General features: G+C 38.3%; 1 protein-coding gene across 1 annotated transcript in view; it reads right to left on the bottom strand.

Moving 5' to 3' along the window:
* Positions 1-1625: 1625 nt before the first annotated feature.
* FAM171A1 (family with sequence similarity 171 member A1) overlaps positions 1626-13674 on the bottom strand; it is a 176181-nt gene continuing 164132 nt past the window's right edge. Inside the window, exons 6-8 of the mRNA XM_031939926.1 lie at positions 8397-8513; positions 5459-5573; positions 1626-4603 (exon numbers count right to left, since the gene is read on the bottom strand). Coding sequence (XP_031795786.1) covers positions 2896-4603; positions 5459-5573; positions 8397-8513 — 1940 coding nt within the window. The 3' untranslated portion in view covers positions 1626-2895. The remainder of the gene's footprint in view (positions 4604-5458; positions 5574-8396; positions 8514-13674) is intronic.

Genomic DNA, 13674 nt, shown 5'->3' with positions numbered 1-13674 from the left:
GAAAGAATCAGAAAGATGGCACAATAAAACTCTGTTGAACTTGGAATCACATTCACATCCCATTTCTGCCTTGGGCAAATAAATTCCTTAAGCTCTTCAGGTCTCAGTGAATTCTTCTATTAATGAAGGTGTTAGAACAAAGAGATTTTCCATTTCTAAGCTGACATCTCTAAATCTCTGAATCTACGATTATTCTTTTGGGGAAAAATTAAACTCATGGCAGTGACATGGCAGATTTGGCAGGGACTTCTCTGTCATTTCTATGTGAGAACATTCACTTCCAAATAACATATGACTTACTAGGCTTGCCACGGTCTCATATCCACTTAGTTGACCAGCATTGTGATGGATCCTCCCAATAGTTTCCCCTTTAAAAGCAGAACATTAATCATGACATATAAAATGCAAAATAATAAAATTCAGTTAGTTTGATCATAATTCTGCCTGCCACTATGGGATTCTTGCAATCAAGATTTTGTAAAGTAGCTGTTACAGTAAACATAGCAAGCTGAATTTATTTTTGCCAAACAATCTGTTCTATGTACTAACATCTCCATTAATGATTTAGTGAGCAGCTTCATAAATCTGAGATCATCCTGCTCATTTCAATGCAATCATCCTTGGAGCAATGACAATGTGGCCCAACACTGAACCACAAATATAAAACGTCGTGTTCTCAGGCAGTGATATTGTGTCTTTTCTTTGTGCAATATGGTGAAAAGAAGCTATCCTTGGATAGGTAACATATCAGTTGATTAGAGAACCAATAACTGCAGATGAGCTATATTCTTAAAGAAATCAAATGAAAGTTTTTCTTTTAAGGGAAAGAAATAATATTGTTTGCTAGAATAAAGGCTCAAAATCCCTACGCGCCTACACAAATTTAAGATCTGTCTTAAAGAAAGGCTAGGTAGCACAGTAGATGGAGTGCTAGGCCTGAAGTCAGGAACTTATCCTTGTGAGTTCAAATTTAGCTTCAAACACTATCCTGAGTAAGTCACTTAGCCCTGTTTGCCTGAGTTTCCTTATCTATAAAATGAGTTGGGGAAGAAAATGGCAAACCCCAAATGGGGTCAGGAAGAGCTGGACCCAACTGAAAGCAACTGAACAGGAACAAAAGGCAATGTGGTATAACACAAAAAGTACTGAACTGAGAATTGGGAAATTTGGGTTCTACTTCTTAAGTTTCCTTACTTGTAAACAACAATAAAAAAAAAAGGTTGAACTAGATTAGAAGTCTTCTGAAATACCTTCTCAGTTTATGATCCAAAGTTTATTTTCCTCTTTAGCCTTTAGCTTGTTTTAGGGGGAAATGGGAGCATTGGACTTGATGGCCTCTCCATTCCCTTTCAGTCACAAACCTTTTTGATCCCTTGATCCCAGTTATTCTCCTGGTTGTGTGATCTTGGGCAAGCCCCCTCTCTGTTTCATTATCTTTCTAGATAAACTGAAAAAGGACTTGGATTAGGAGTACTCTGAAGTTCACTCAATTCTAAAAATTCTATCATTCTGTGAGCCAACAAACATATTTCATGCCCAATTCTTACCACACAGGAAAAAAACCATACAGTTTAGAAAATCTTAAGGCTCCCAATGAATTAAAATAACCACAACATAGGTTGTTGTTGTTTTTTTTTTTTCCAGAGTTTATTTTCGAATGATCATTTTTGGATAACCAAGCAGCTCTTTAAAGAGAATGCACAGAAGAGTCATTCTGGCACTTTTGGAGAATAAGTACATACGGTTTTCTTTTTTTTTTTTTTTTTAATATATACTTTTAAACACATTCAGTCCACTTGCTCAGTCCATACTTATGTTAAGCAAGCTCAGCCCACAGGATTCCAGAGTTAAGTAACCATCTATACAAAGTCAATGAAACCATAATCTTGGCCATCCAGCCAAAGGGAAAGATAGGAAAAGGTGTCTTTAAAATGTCCTATAGACTATCTTAGCTAAACAGAATCCACATTACACGTGATAACTAGAGAATACACTGTACTGAAATGAGAGATGCTTAGCACAAATGGCCACTTGGCAGCATGCAGTTTAAAGGGAAAAAAAAGAGCATATAATTTCATCAATTTATAAAAATCCAGACAGTACAATTAAAGAAGTTAGCAAAAAAGGGGGCCGTCTATTGTCACTGTAAAAAAGGCACTTGGAATTCATGGGACCAGAATAGAAGGACTCTTAGCTGACACCAAATTCAGTTTGGTTTCATAAAAAGGCTTTAATATTTAGAGATGCAACTCACAAGAGTTCCTGAAGGGAGACATTAAACTCAATCACTTAAAAACTAAACATGTTAAAACAAAGGCATAAAATGTTTACAACCAAGTTGTATTAAAAAAACCCAATAAACATAAAAAACAAACACCAAAGCATAATATAAGCAAAATTTTACTAAACAGCAGCAATGCATAGCCTTCCTTGGAGATAACGCATACCTCGGACACTAAGTGCCAAAAAAGAATTTGTAATAAATGCTTTACAGTAGCATTATCATGATAAAATTGATTCAAGAAATGTAAAAAAAAAAAAATCCCAACTATTCCCATATTCTGAGAGAGAAGTGAGGTCATTATATCGAATAATATGCTTGTTTTCCCCTCAATGTCCTTGGTGATGAACATAAGTATCAAGTATGTGGGATAACATTCAAAACCTACTTTCAGCCATCTCACTGGAGACATCCATTAAAATCAGTTTTTTTTCTGAGTAATAACTTTAATTCCTTTCTAACATTTACACAGCAAACAGTAATGCAACCCAAGTCTACTGTCCATATCTGCCATTATGTTTTTTGTTTTTGTCTTTTCCACAAACAAGTAAGCGCTTCCATAGAAAGAATATTTGGCAATTTTATACTCCACAGAAAGGTGGATCTACAACAGCTCACTTTATGTTAAAAGCCATCAGTGGTCTTTCTTCTCGCTTTTGCCATGGGCTTTTCTTGTCTTCTCCCTGGTCATCTTCATCGTCATCGTCATCTTCATCTTCCTCATGGGCAGATCTTCCACGTTCGGGACTGGCTAATGGCTCAGGTGGGGCTTCCACAGTTCGCTTTATCGTTTCCTCCTGCAGGCTGGGCAGCTGGGCAGCACTCCTCCGACCAGCCCCGTCCAACAGGCAGCGCAGGGCACTGTCCTCGGGGGTACACACTGTGGTTCCGCACTCACTGCCGCTTTGGTCCATTTCATCCAGGTACACTAGCTGTGTGTAGGCTGTACTGTCTGGGACACTCTGTTCTCTTTGCTGATGCTCCTGCACAGGTGGGTGCCCCTGCTGCAGGGATAAGTGGTCTCCTCTCCCCTTTCGGGCAGATTTTGGTTCGTTCATATCAACGCCAGAATCTAAACTGGCATCGTTACTCCCGTTCCTTCCAGCTCTTTGGAGATCAATGTATGAATGTCTAACGTGAGCATTGGACCTTCCATCCAGAGACACAAACCATGCCCGAGGATGGGGAAGTGGCTTCCCACCCCCTAGTTCCATGAGAGCCTTCTCAGTTAAAAGCTGTACCTCGCTATTCATTTGAGCCAAAGCTGCATCATTTAGGGAGGCAGGGATGGACAGAGATTCTGACATGGAAGCATTCTGTGGGCTCCATTCACGGGAGCCTGTATCTTGTAAGTGCTGTTGTGATATTGCTTGTGAAGATAGCTGCTGGGATTGCATCTGGGTGGAGGGATGTGGGAAGAGCTGGGCATGAGGGTTGGAAAACTCTGCCTGAAGTCTTTCTATTTCAAGCTGTTGATCTGCTGGGACAACCAGTGGCTGGCTCACATAGGAATGGTCCCCTGGCAATTTCATATAATGAGCGGGGATGACCAAGGCAGGCAAGACTTTCCTATAAACGCTATCATTGACCTGGTCAACAGAACTGCAGCAAATCAACTGGCCTGGCCGAGGAAAAGAGGTCGGTCTTTCGAGGTGATCCACCGAGCGGGACATCATACATTCCGTTGGCCGGCGGTCCAGTAGTTGCTCTTTTTCAGGGGATGAAGATGTGGGGTACATTTGTTCCTGAATAGTGAGTTTGCTTCCTGCAGAAATGTGATTAATGGAGGCTTGGATTTCTCTATCTTGCTTTTCAAACAAAGGCTGGGACAGCATAGCATTATAACTCCTCCGGTAATCATCCTTGAGAGGGGATTCATAGCCTTCTCTTTCTACAGATTTTCTTGATTTTAAAGGAAAAACCTCCACAGATTTATGGTAGTCCTTTCCTAAAGTCCCACTCGGTGTCAGATTATCAAAGGATATTCGGCTTTTATCCTCTTCTTTGTGGGAAAGAAGTTCCTCTCGAGAGCTAAATTCTTGTGAGGTGCTATATGAAAGTTTGAGCATTGGGGTGTGCAAATCTGCTTCACCACTAGAAGACATCATCTCCATGTGAACACCACCCATCAGTTCCTTTGCACCTGATGGATCTGGGCGCCCGTGGCTGGCAACCGCCAGGGTACCGGGAAATTCCGATTCTCGCCGGGAAAACAGTAAATTTATGTGGGACATGGATGTTGACTGATCTTTTTTGGAACTGTCTAGGGCTGTAGAAAGCTGAAGTTTTCTATGGTGCTGACGAGGTTTTAAACATTTCCTCCTGTAATAAGAAATAAAATCCCAAACCAAAAATTACATGGTTTCTACCATGAGTACAGTTTCAAATTGTGATGGAAGTCTTAATTCTCTCTATAAAAAGGAACAAAATTAACAAACTATAAACACAAGAATTAGGGTCTCTTTCCTATTCCCCTCCCCCTGGACAATTTAAATTAGTTCAGAGTACTTTCTATGAAGATGTTGTCAATAGGCATTCATAAATAAAAACAGTATCTAGTCACTATAAAAATGTTATTAAGGAATTGAGGATAAGGATTTTTAGAGTGTAGATATGATACATATAGCTATACCCTTATGTGTTGTATTAAGTGTTATATATATAATTTAACTTATGTGTATATAAATATATATATATACACACGTGTATGTATACATATATGCACATACACATGCAAAACATTGAAACAGTAATTGTCTTGTTTTGGTCTTCAGACATCCAGCTTATCATTTTTGGATCAAAGGTGTCTTAATATCCTTTCTAATGCACAGGTCTGTATCAAAACTGTCCAGTGATATCTGCCCCCTCCCTTTCCCTGCCTCCCAACCCCAGCTGTTATTTGGACATTTCTTTCTTTGTAAGGCTCCACATTGTGTTTCCTGCTTTGTTTCTTGCTTTCTTTTCTTTTCTTTTGCAATTCTGGTTGAAAGTATCCATTTTTAGATTCCTTCCCCATTACCTTCCTTAATCTGCCCTGTTCCTTCTACCTTATCCTGGTTGGGGTGGGGAATGGGGAGGGGGGGGGGGGGAGAGGGTTAGGCTTTTATTATCTAGTAAAATAAAACATTAGTATACAAGAAACATTCAATTAAAAATGCCAAAGTGGTAGAACTTTACCTGCAATAATATAAAAGAAGACACAGCAAAATCAAAAGTATGAAAGCCATTCCTCCTAAAATGGCCAAAAGAAATACCGTGTGATACGTAGTTATATCTTGGCTTACAACAGGCCCTGGAAGGTCAAAAAACGGCATTTTAGAAATAGGTGAGAACTGTTAAAAAGAAAGGGAGACAACTGGAGATCTCAGTGGCTTCCGCCTCTCCGGAGCCACGAGCTAGGTGAGAGGATCCCACTGACCTATTATTCAGTGGAAAAAGATGAAGGCCATCGGGGCATCTGTAGTTCATTCTTTGTCCTCTAACCCTCCTGCTTTCCACCCACCTATCCCTACCCCTTCCCCAAATGAGTCCTTTGGAAAGATGATTACTAAAATGCTAGAACAATCAGGTCCAGAAATGGAACAAATATATGTGAGCAGAATATTGAAAAATTAAGAAAAAAAGTTCAAGAACAAGGAGCTTTTATCAATGGGGAAGAAGTTAGAAGATTATTTTGCAATCTCCAACTAAAGTCAATTCAACAAAGATTTATAAAGCATCTATGATTTCAACTGCCCTGTACTTTATGAACATGATTACAAACAGTAATACATAATCATAATAGCAACAAAAGCAGCTTATACCTATTGAGGGCTTTAAGTTTGAAAAACGCCAAATGTACATTATCATATTTGGCTCCTGAGATAACATCCCTTCCTCTGTGTCCTGAAAATATCATCTAATTTGAATGTGTGAAATAAACTGATGTTAGGATTTTCAAAAAATTATTTATTGTACCAAATTTCAAAAGGCATTTTAAAGTTACAGATTACTACTTATTTTGAGGGGAAAAAAATATACATACACAGCATTTATAAATGCTTTAAAATTTGCAAAGCATTTTATAAATATTTTCTTGTTTTATCATTTTCACAACAATCATGTGAGGGAGGTGCTAATATCACCCCTATTTCACAGTTGAAGACACTGAAGCAGACAGGCTTGTCTGTGGCTATACAGTAGTAAATATCTGAGGCAGGATTTGAATTCAGGCCTTTCCTGACTCCACATGTGAGTCCCTAATTTACTCTGCCACCAAGCTGCCTCAAGTTAATTGATGATGTATATTTTCAATACAGGGATACAGACACAGCTCAATATTCATTAGGGAAACTGATTTATAATTTTATTTTTCTGTTTTGGTTCTTCTTGGTTTAGATATGAGCACCATATCTCTGTCATAAAAGGAATTTGCTAGGACTCTTTCTTCACCTATTTTCCCAAATACTTCATATATCACAGCCCTCTAAGAATAAGAGAAGTGTAGCTGCAGCCAAGGTTAGCATGGCAGTCAGATGGATCCTGGGGCTTAATGCTTATGGATTTTGGCTATGCTATTCGAGCAGATTAAAGCTGTAACTTAAGCCCTTCAACATTAAATGATTTTATGATCATAATTATTAATGCAAAGAACCCAGACCCATCCAAATAACTGCATACTATTAATCATTTATTTGCACCAAGATATACCAATATACACCGCAATAGGACTCAGGAAGGAAGGCATTCTTAGGATATATATCATATCATGTTAATATAAACATAAAACATTATAAACATGGAGAAAGCAGGTAGCAGAATAGTACAGTGGAAAAAATACTGGCTTTAAAGTCACATAACGTAGGCTTCTGCCCCAGTTTTGCCAAATCCATGCTCTAAGGTCATCTATGTGATCTCAACCTCTCTGGGCCTCAGTTACTTCATCTGTAACATGAAGAGGTTTGACTAACATAGAATTTGTGATCTGAAAAGGCCTTAGCAGCTACCTGGTCCAGCTCATAATGTGAGGAATCTGGCAAAAAATAAGTGGTCTTCAAATCTCTGTTTGAAGACCTCCAAGGAGAGGTGACCTGTCCCATTTGAATTAGGAGGAAGCTTTTCCTGAAATCAAACCTACAGTTAGGAATTGGTATCTTCTTCCCACTGTTCCTATTACTGCTTTCTGGTATCAAAGAGACCAAGCTTAGTTTGTCCTTCCTATGTGTATGTGGTCCTTATTACAAATCTAGGATTGTGAGATCTTACTGCTGTTTCTCATAGTAATGAAATTATAAAAAATTAAGAGAACAAATCCCAATTTTAAGTAATACATTGAACCAAAAGGGAAACATTTTATTTTTTAAATGTGAATTTACTTAAGTAAAAAAGACTAATATTAATTGGAGGAGAAGGAGGAGCTAGTAAGTGTCACTGGCATTGCAGACAGTCAGAGGGAAATAATGGTGAGCAAATGTTCATAGAAGCAGCAGGGCTTTTTGGAAAGATGTTCTGAATTACTTTACCAGGAACATCATGACGGTCAGTGTGACCTTCTATGCCTCTTCTGGCTTTTGACTAAGAATGTCTTATAGAAGTTGTCACAGGGTAAGAGAGAAAATAATATATATGCATATTTTTTATTCCAATGTCATCAAAATGATGCAAAATGGGGCTTTCCTACAGATTTTAAGTGCTATTTTCAGAATTGAAATTATTAAATTAAAAAAAAAGTCATGATTTATATGGGAGATGCCCCCTGGTCCTTTCCAGTGGGACTGAGAATGGAAGACCACAAGCACTTACTACCACCTTCCCTCTTAATGCCTTCTAGATGCTTCTCACTGTCAATTTAGCCTTCAGACCTTGCCACCCACCTTGGAGTTGATTTCTTACTTCTTACTTCTGAGACTTTCTATCTATCCTGGAATGAAAATTTTTTTCCCACGAACTTCCTGAATGTAGGGATTATCTTGCTTTTGTTAATTGTATCCCAAGCTCTTAGAACATAGTAAACACCCAATAAATGCCTTTTCTTTCATTCATTCAGCAAGATCTAAGACTGCCTGTACAGTCCGCACATACAAAGACCCAAGCACGTGGTTTTGACAAACATTCACAGGGTTTTGTTCCACTTTACCTGGGTTGGGAGGAGACATGGCTGCGACCCAGTACCCCAGTTGTGGGGCAATGTAGGTCCACGTCAGCTGATTCCCTTCCTGCTGTACGAGGCCTAAGCCACTTTTCAGCCACGTTCCTGTGGGATTCAGAGCAAAATTTCAAATGTATGAAATAAAATTCTGTTGCTTAAAAGAGAAAACATTTTAAAACTCCATTAGTACCTTAACGTTCTGTGATTTCTTGGGATGCTAATCATAGTACTTTTTCAACTTAGTAGCCCATCTTCTGACAGGTCTAATGAGATCTCCCACTTCTTTTTAAGGCATTAAACTTCTGGTTATAAAAATGGAATATGACAATAATAGATGTTTTCCTGATGTTTTAAGGCTCACACAGCACTTTATGCCCATGATTTCATTTGAGTATCTAGGTGGTAGAGGAAATGGCACATATTTCACTCCCAACTCTCCATTTCCAGTAGAATATAAGCCCCTTGAGAACAGGTACTGTTCTGTTTGCAACCCTAGAGCTTAATATGGTGCTTCAGGCACACAGCAGATACTTCTTGTTGGAGCTACGAGGTGGTGCCATAGTGTATAGAGTGGCCAGTCCTGGAGTCAAGAAGACACATCTTCCTGAGTTCAAATCTGGTCTCAAACACTTACTTGATGTGTGGGCCCTTGGCAAATCATTTAAACTTTACTCGCCTAAGTTTCTTCATCTGTCAAATGATTTGGAAAAGGAAACTGTATATATTTTTTCATTCCTAATCCCAATAAAATGTAAGCAACTTGAGGGTAGGAATTGTTAATTCCTTAATATAGTCCCTAGGCATATAGCAGATAAATTAAGTTAAATTGTATTTCTCACTTTACTTTCCAAATTACATGTTAGTGTGGAATCAGGAAGTTTTGGGTTCAAATCCTGCCTTTGACACTTATTTTATGATAATGGGTCAATCATGTATTGGTAAAAATAAAGAAGCTCCCAAAGGTTCCTTCTGGATTTCATAACTTGCCTCCCTGACTTCTTCTGTAGAATAAGGACCTATCTACCTCCTAGGACTGATGGGAAGATCCTGTGAGGTATGGGCAGTGCTTTGCCAACCTTAAGGCACCATGGAAATGTCAGCCTTTTTAAAAGAAATTTGTCTGTTTCCATCCCATTGTTCCTGTGGCACATTTTTTAGAGCCTCTGACTGAAAGAAGCATTTCTCTAAAACCCAGTTTTCAAAGTGCCTTCTGATTGTGCAGGGATGTACCTGTTGCAGGAGGATGACTTGTTTGAGGTAATAGATATGCATATCAATGTGAAATCAGAATGGGAGCTAGCATCTTGCTTTCCCTCAGGCTCTAAAAGCCACTAGGCTCTGAAGAAAAGACCAGAAGAACAAACTGAGCCCACCAGCACCCATTATGCCTGAATTGCTTGCACTCATCAACATAAGTGGACCATGAAAAGATATCCTTGCCTGTGAGCATTCTGCCACTAATAACTTCCTACAGACCCAGCTGTATTTTCAGTCTCACTCAACTGCCCATGACTCTGGATCCAGTGATCCCACTATAAATAGGCACATAGCTCAAAGAAGTCAAAGAAAAAAAAGAAGATCCAACATAGGCCCAATATTAATAGAAACAAGCTTGAAAGCAGCAAAGCACTGGAAACCAAAATGGAGGAGACAACTATGGTATATTATTGTCATTGAATATTACTGTGTAATAAAAAATAACACAGGAATTCAGAAACTGTTTGCATGAATGGATGCAGAGCGAAAGAATCAGTGGATGGAACATTGGACCTGAAAATCAGAAGACCTATGTTGAAAATAAGCCTCAGACACCCACTAGTGTCTGGGTGTGATCCTGGGTAAGTCATTTAACTTCTGTTTGCCTCAGTTTCCTCCTATCTAAAATATAGATAACAATAGTGTCATATCCCAGAGTTGTTCTGGAATAATATTTGCAAAGCATTCTGCAAACCCGAAAGTGCTAATAAATGCTAGTTATTATTATTATTGTTTAATTACTACAACAATGAAAATTAAAAGATTATTAACAGTACATCTGAATCACTGAAGAATCAGGGAAGGATCTGCACAAAAGATCAAGCACGTTTTTTTGAACAAATAAACTTCCTTGGGCTTCAGTTTCCTCTTATGTGAAATCTTAGGGTCAAACCCCACTTTAATCTCTAAATCTATGAACTGTGGAAACACACCTTCTCCCTCAAGGCAGAGGCTAGTGATAGGCTACTAGGAAAGAATATTTGGTGATATATCTAGGGACTATTTTTGTTGAATTGTTTTTCTTTGTCCTGGAGCAGCAGAGACAGCTAGGTGACTTTAGTGGACAGAGTACTGGCCTCTGAGTTAGGAAGGCCAGAGGTAAAATCTTGCCTTAGTTACTTAATTAGCACTGTGACTCAAAGTAACTCTATCTTTCTGTTTCCTGATTTGTAAAATAGAGCAGATAACAGACTTCACTTTACAGGGCTGGGGAGAGGATCAAAAGAGATTTTTGTCAAATGTTTAGCAAACCTTTAAAATGTTATATAAATGCCAGTTCTCATTGTTATTCTATCTGTGTATGTCACAGGAAAATGAATGATACAAAGACAAAAGGCACCAATCAAAAACCTTTCTTTCTTTCTTTTTCTTTTTTTTTTTTTGTATGTGAAAGAAATAGACTTCATAAATTTCCTCAGCTCAGTGCTGCCTAAAATAGCTTCATGTATAAGCTTCATGGAAGCAGTGAGCCAAGTGGCGTTGATCCTGACTCTCAAACTTTCAACCGTCGTGTTTCCAGACCCTTGTCTTTAGTGCAACTATAGTTGCTCCTCATGGATTTTTCCTGTAGCACTTGGGATGCTTCAGTGTACTGTTCTGTTGCCAAGACAACATTCAAATACAGCCTGTCTAAAAGGTGCCTCATATCATTGCTGCCAATTCCTGCAAAGCACCTCCAAGTCTTAACCAGCTGTTGAACAAAAAAGGGAAGGAGAGGGATGCCTCCAAAATTTGTAAGAACATCCTTTGCATTTTGTTTTACTCCTCTTATTGAATTTCCCAAGTTGCTGATCTCCAACAACTTGGATTTAGAGCAGCTTCAGTTAAAAAAACAGAAAAACAAAATGAGAGAGATAGAAAAGAAGAAGGAGAAGAAAGAGGAGGAGGAGGAGCAGGAGGAGGTGAAAAAAGAGGATGAGGAAGAGGAGAAAAAGATGAAAAAGAAAGAAGGAAGAAGGAAGAAGGAAGAAGAAAGAAGAAGAAGAAGAAGGGGGCAGAGTATAAGCCTAATGGCTGTTAAAATGAGTAGGAGAAGAAAGACTCATCTTACATTCATTTACTTAAGAACACTAATCCAATGACTTCTAGGAAAACAAAAATCTGAAGAGCATCATTCTGGTTCTATAATGCTATTAAAAGTAAATACAAATAGTACATACTTTAAAAGCAGGGGAAAACCCAACCACTTTCTATAAGTAAAGAAATTTCCTAAAGTGTCAGGTCTCCTGGAACACAAGTAATTTGTTCCATCTTTCCTCCCTCTGGGATCATTGAAGAACATAACATTCCCCCAGGTCCATTTTATGTAGAAATTCTCCATTCCTATTAGAATTACTATGTCTGTTTGGAGGCATCTCTGCATGTGTAGGTTTGCAGTTTCCCCCAATGAGATTCTTCATTCACTACTCCTCAAATGAAGATGATACCAGATTAGGTATAAAAGGACTCTTTTAGTCATGGTATTTGCTGGATTATGGGTTACTTGCTTAAACTGTCTCCAGAATGAGTTTTCTTCTCCATAAAACACCCAAATCAACACTTATTAAGCACCTACCAATTGTATGATTGTAACTAAATGCCAGGAATTTATAAGGAATTATAAACCTTTATAGGCTTAAGTGAACTGGGTTTAACCCTCAAAGACCTTCAATTCTAGAGTGGCCATGAAATCAGGAAGATCTGTGTTCAAATCTCACCTCTCAAAATGAACTGGCTTGCTCATAGCAAGCAATTTATTTAATCTCTCAGGGCCTCAGTTGCCTAATTTATAAAACAGAAATGACAAATATCTTGAGTAACTATCTCATAGAGTTCATTTAAAGCTAAAGTGAGACTATATCCTAAAATCTTTTGTAAACCTTAAGTTGTTATATGTGCTGGCCCTTATTATTATTAATGCTGTTAGAAAATGGAGAAAACAATGATGGATGGTTTTCATTAACCTAATTTTTATAGCTAAAGTGGTCATAGAATTTAGAGCCAGAAGGAATTGGTTGAGTATCAATCCATCAACAATTATTTATTAAATGCCTACTCTACAGCAGATATTGTGCTAGGTGCTGGGAATTAAAGACAAAAGCTCAAACTTCTTGGCCTTCGATGAGTTACATTCTAAAGGGGGAGATCACATGTTCTCCCTACCAGGTTCCTCCTAGGGAATGAGAGGATTGATGGGAAGAGCTGTGCTGTACCATCTCTGAGGTCACTTGTTAATCTAAGTGTCTGTGATTCAACACAGCAGGATTTACAGAATTCCAAAACAGCAATACAAATTTAGTTAAAAAAACAACTAGAATTAAACTTCATTTATCATTGGCTTCTTTGCTTAGTTTTGACTTCATGTATTCTTTGGGCCCTCCCCCTACTTTTTCAGGCTTCCTTTTGGATATGTCTTTCCTCATTAGATTGTAAACTCCTGGAGGGCAGGGACTTTTCTTTTTCTTATTTATATCTTCAGCTCAATGTCAGATAGTAGACACTTAATAAATATTTATCGATTAGAATATTTTAGTTTTAATAGAAAAACAAGTTACAGATGATGGGAAGGAGATTGGCTGAAAGATAACCTACATTAATTCATATTGCTGGGGAATCCAACCTATTTTTATATTACCATGTTGTCACCTCTCCTCCAGGAGAGAGGGTGATCCCATAGATTTGCCCTGAGACTCATGTTTGGTTGATTCCCATGGTTACCAGGAAGCTGTCAGTAAGACAGCTCTGAAGCACAGTGAAGTTGGAGAATCTGATTAGTGACATAATCATGGTGAAGAGAAGGTATAACCTGGCAGTAGTACCATAGTGGGCTGCACAGGAGAGCCCAAGATGGTGCCATATCACTCCCTGCAATCACGGACAAAACCACTAGGAGATACCTCTCTCCAAGGAAATGCTTTATCAGAAAATGAAAGATTAAAGAAAATTCTCTGACATAAATATATGTAATAATGTTTTAAAATGCAAAATAAAATAAGTGGTATCATAGAGTCAATTATATTGAAATACAGCT

This window comes from Sarcophilus harrisii, chromosome 5, assembly GCF_902635505.1.
Source record: "Sarcophilus harrisii chromosome 5, mSarHar1.11, whole genome shotgun sequence".
Lineage (NCBI taxonomy): Eukaryota > Metazoa > Chordata > Mammalia > Dasyuromorphia > Dasyuridae > Sarcophilus > Sarcophilus harrisii.
Note: the sequence above shows the minus strand (reverse complement) of the source record. Positions and strands in the feature narration are given on the sequence as shown.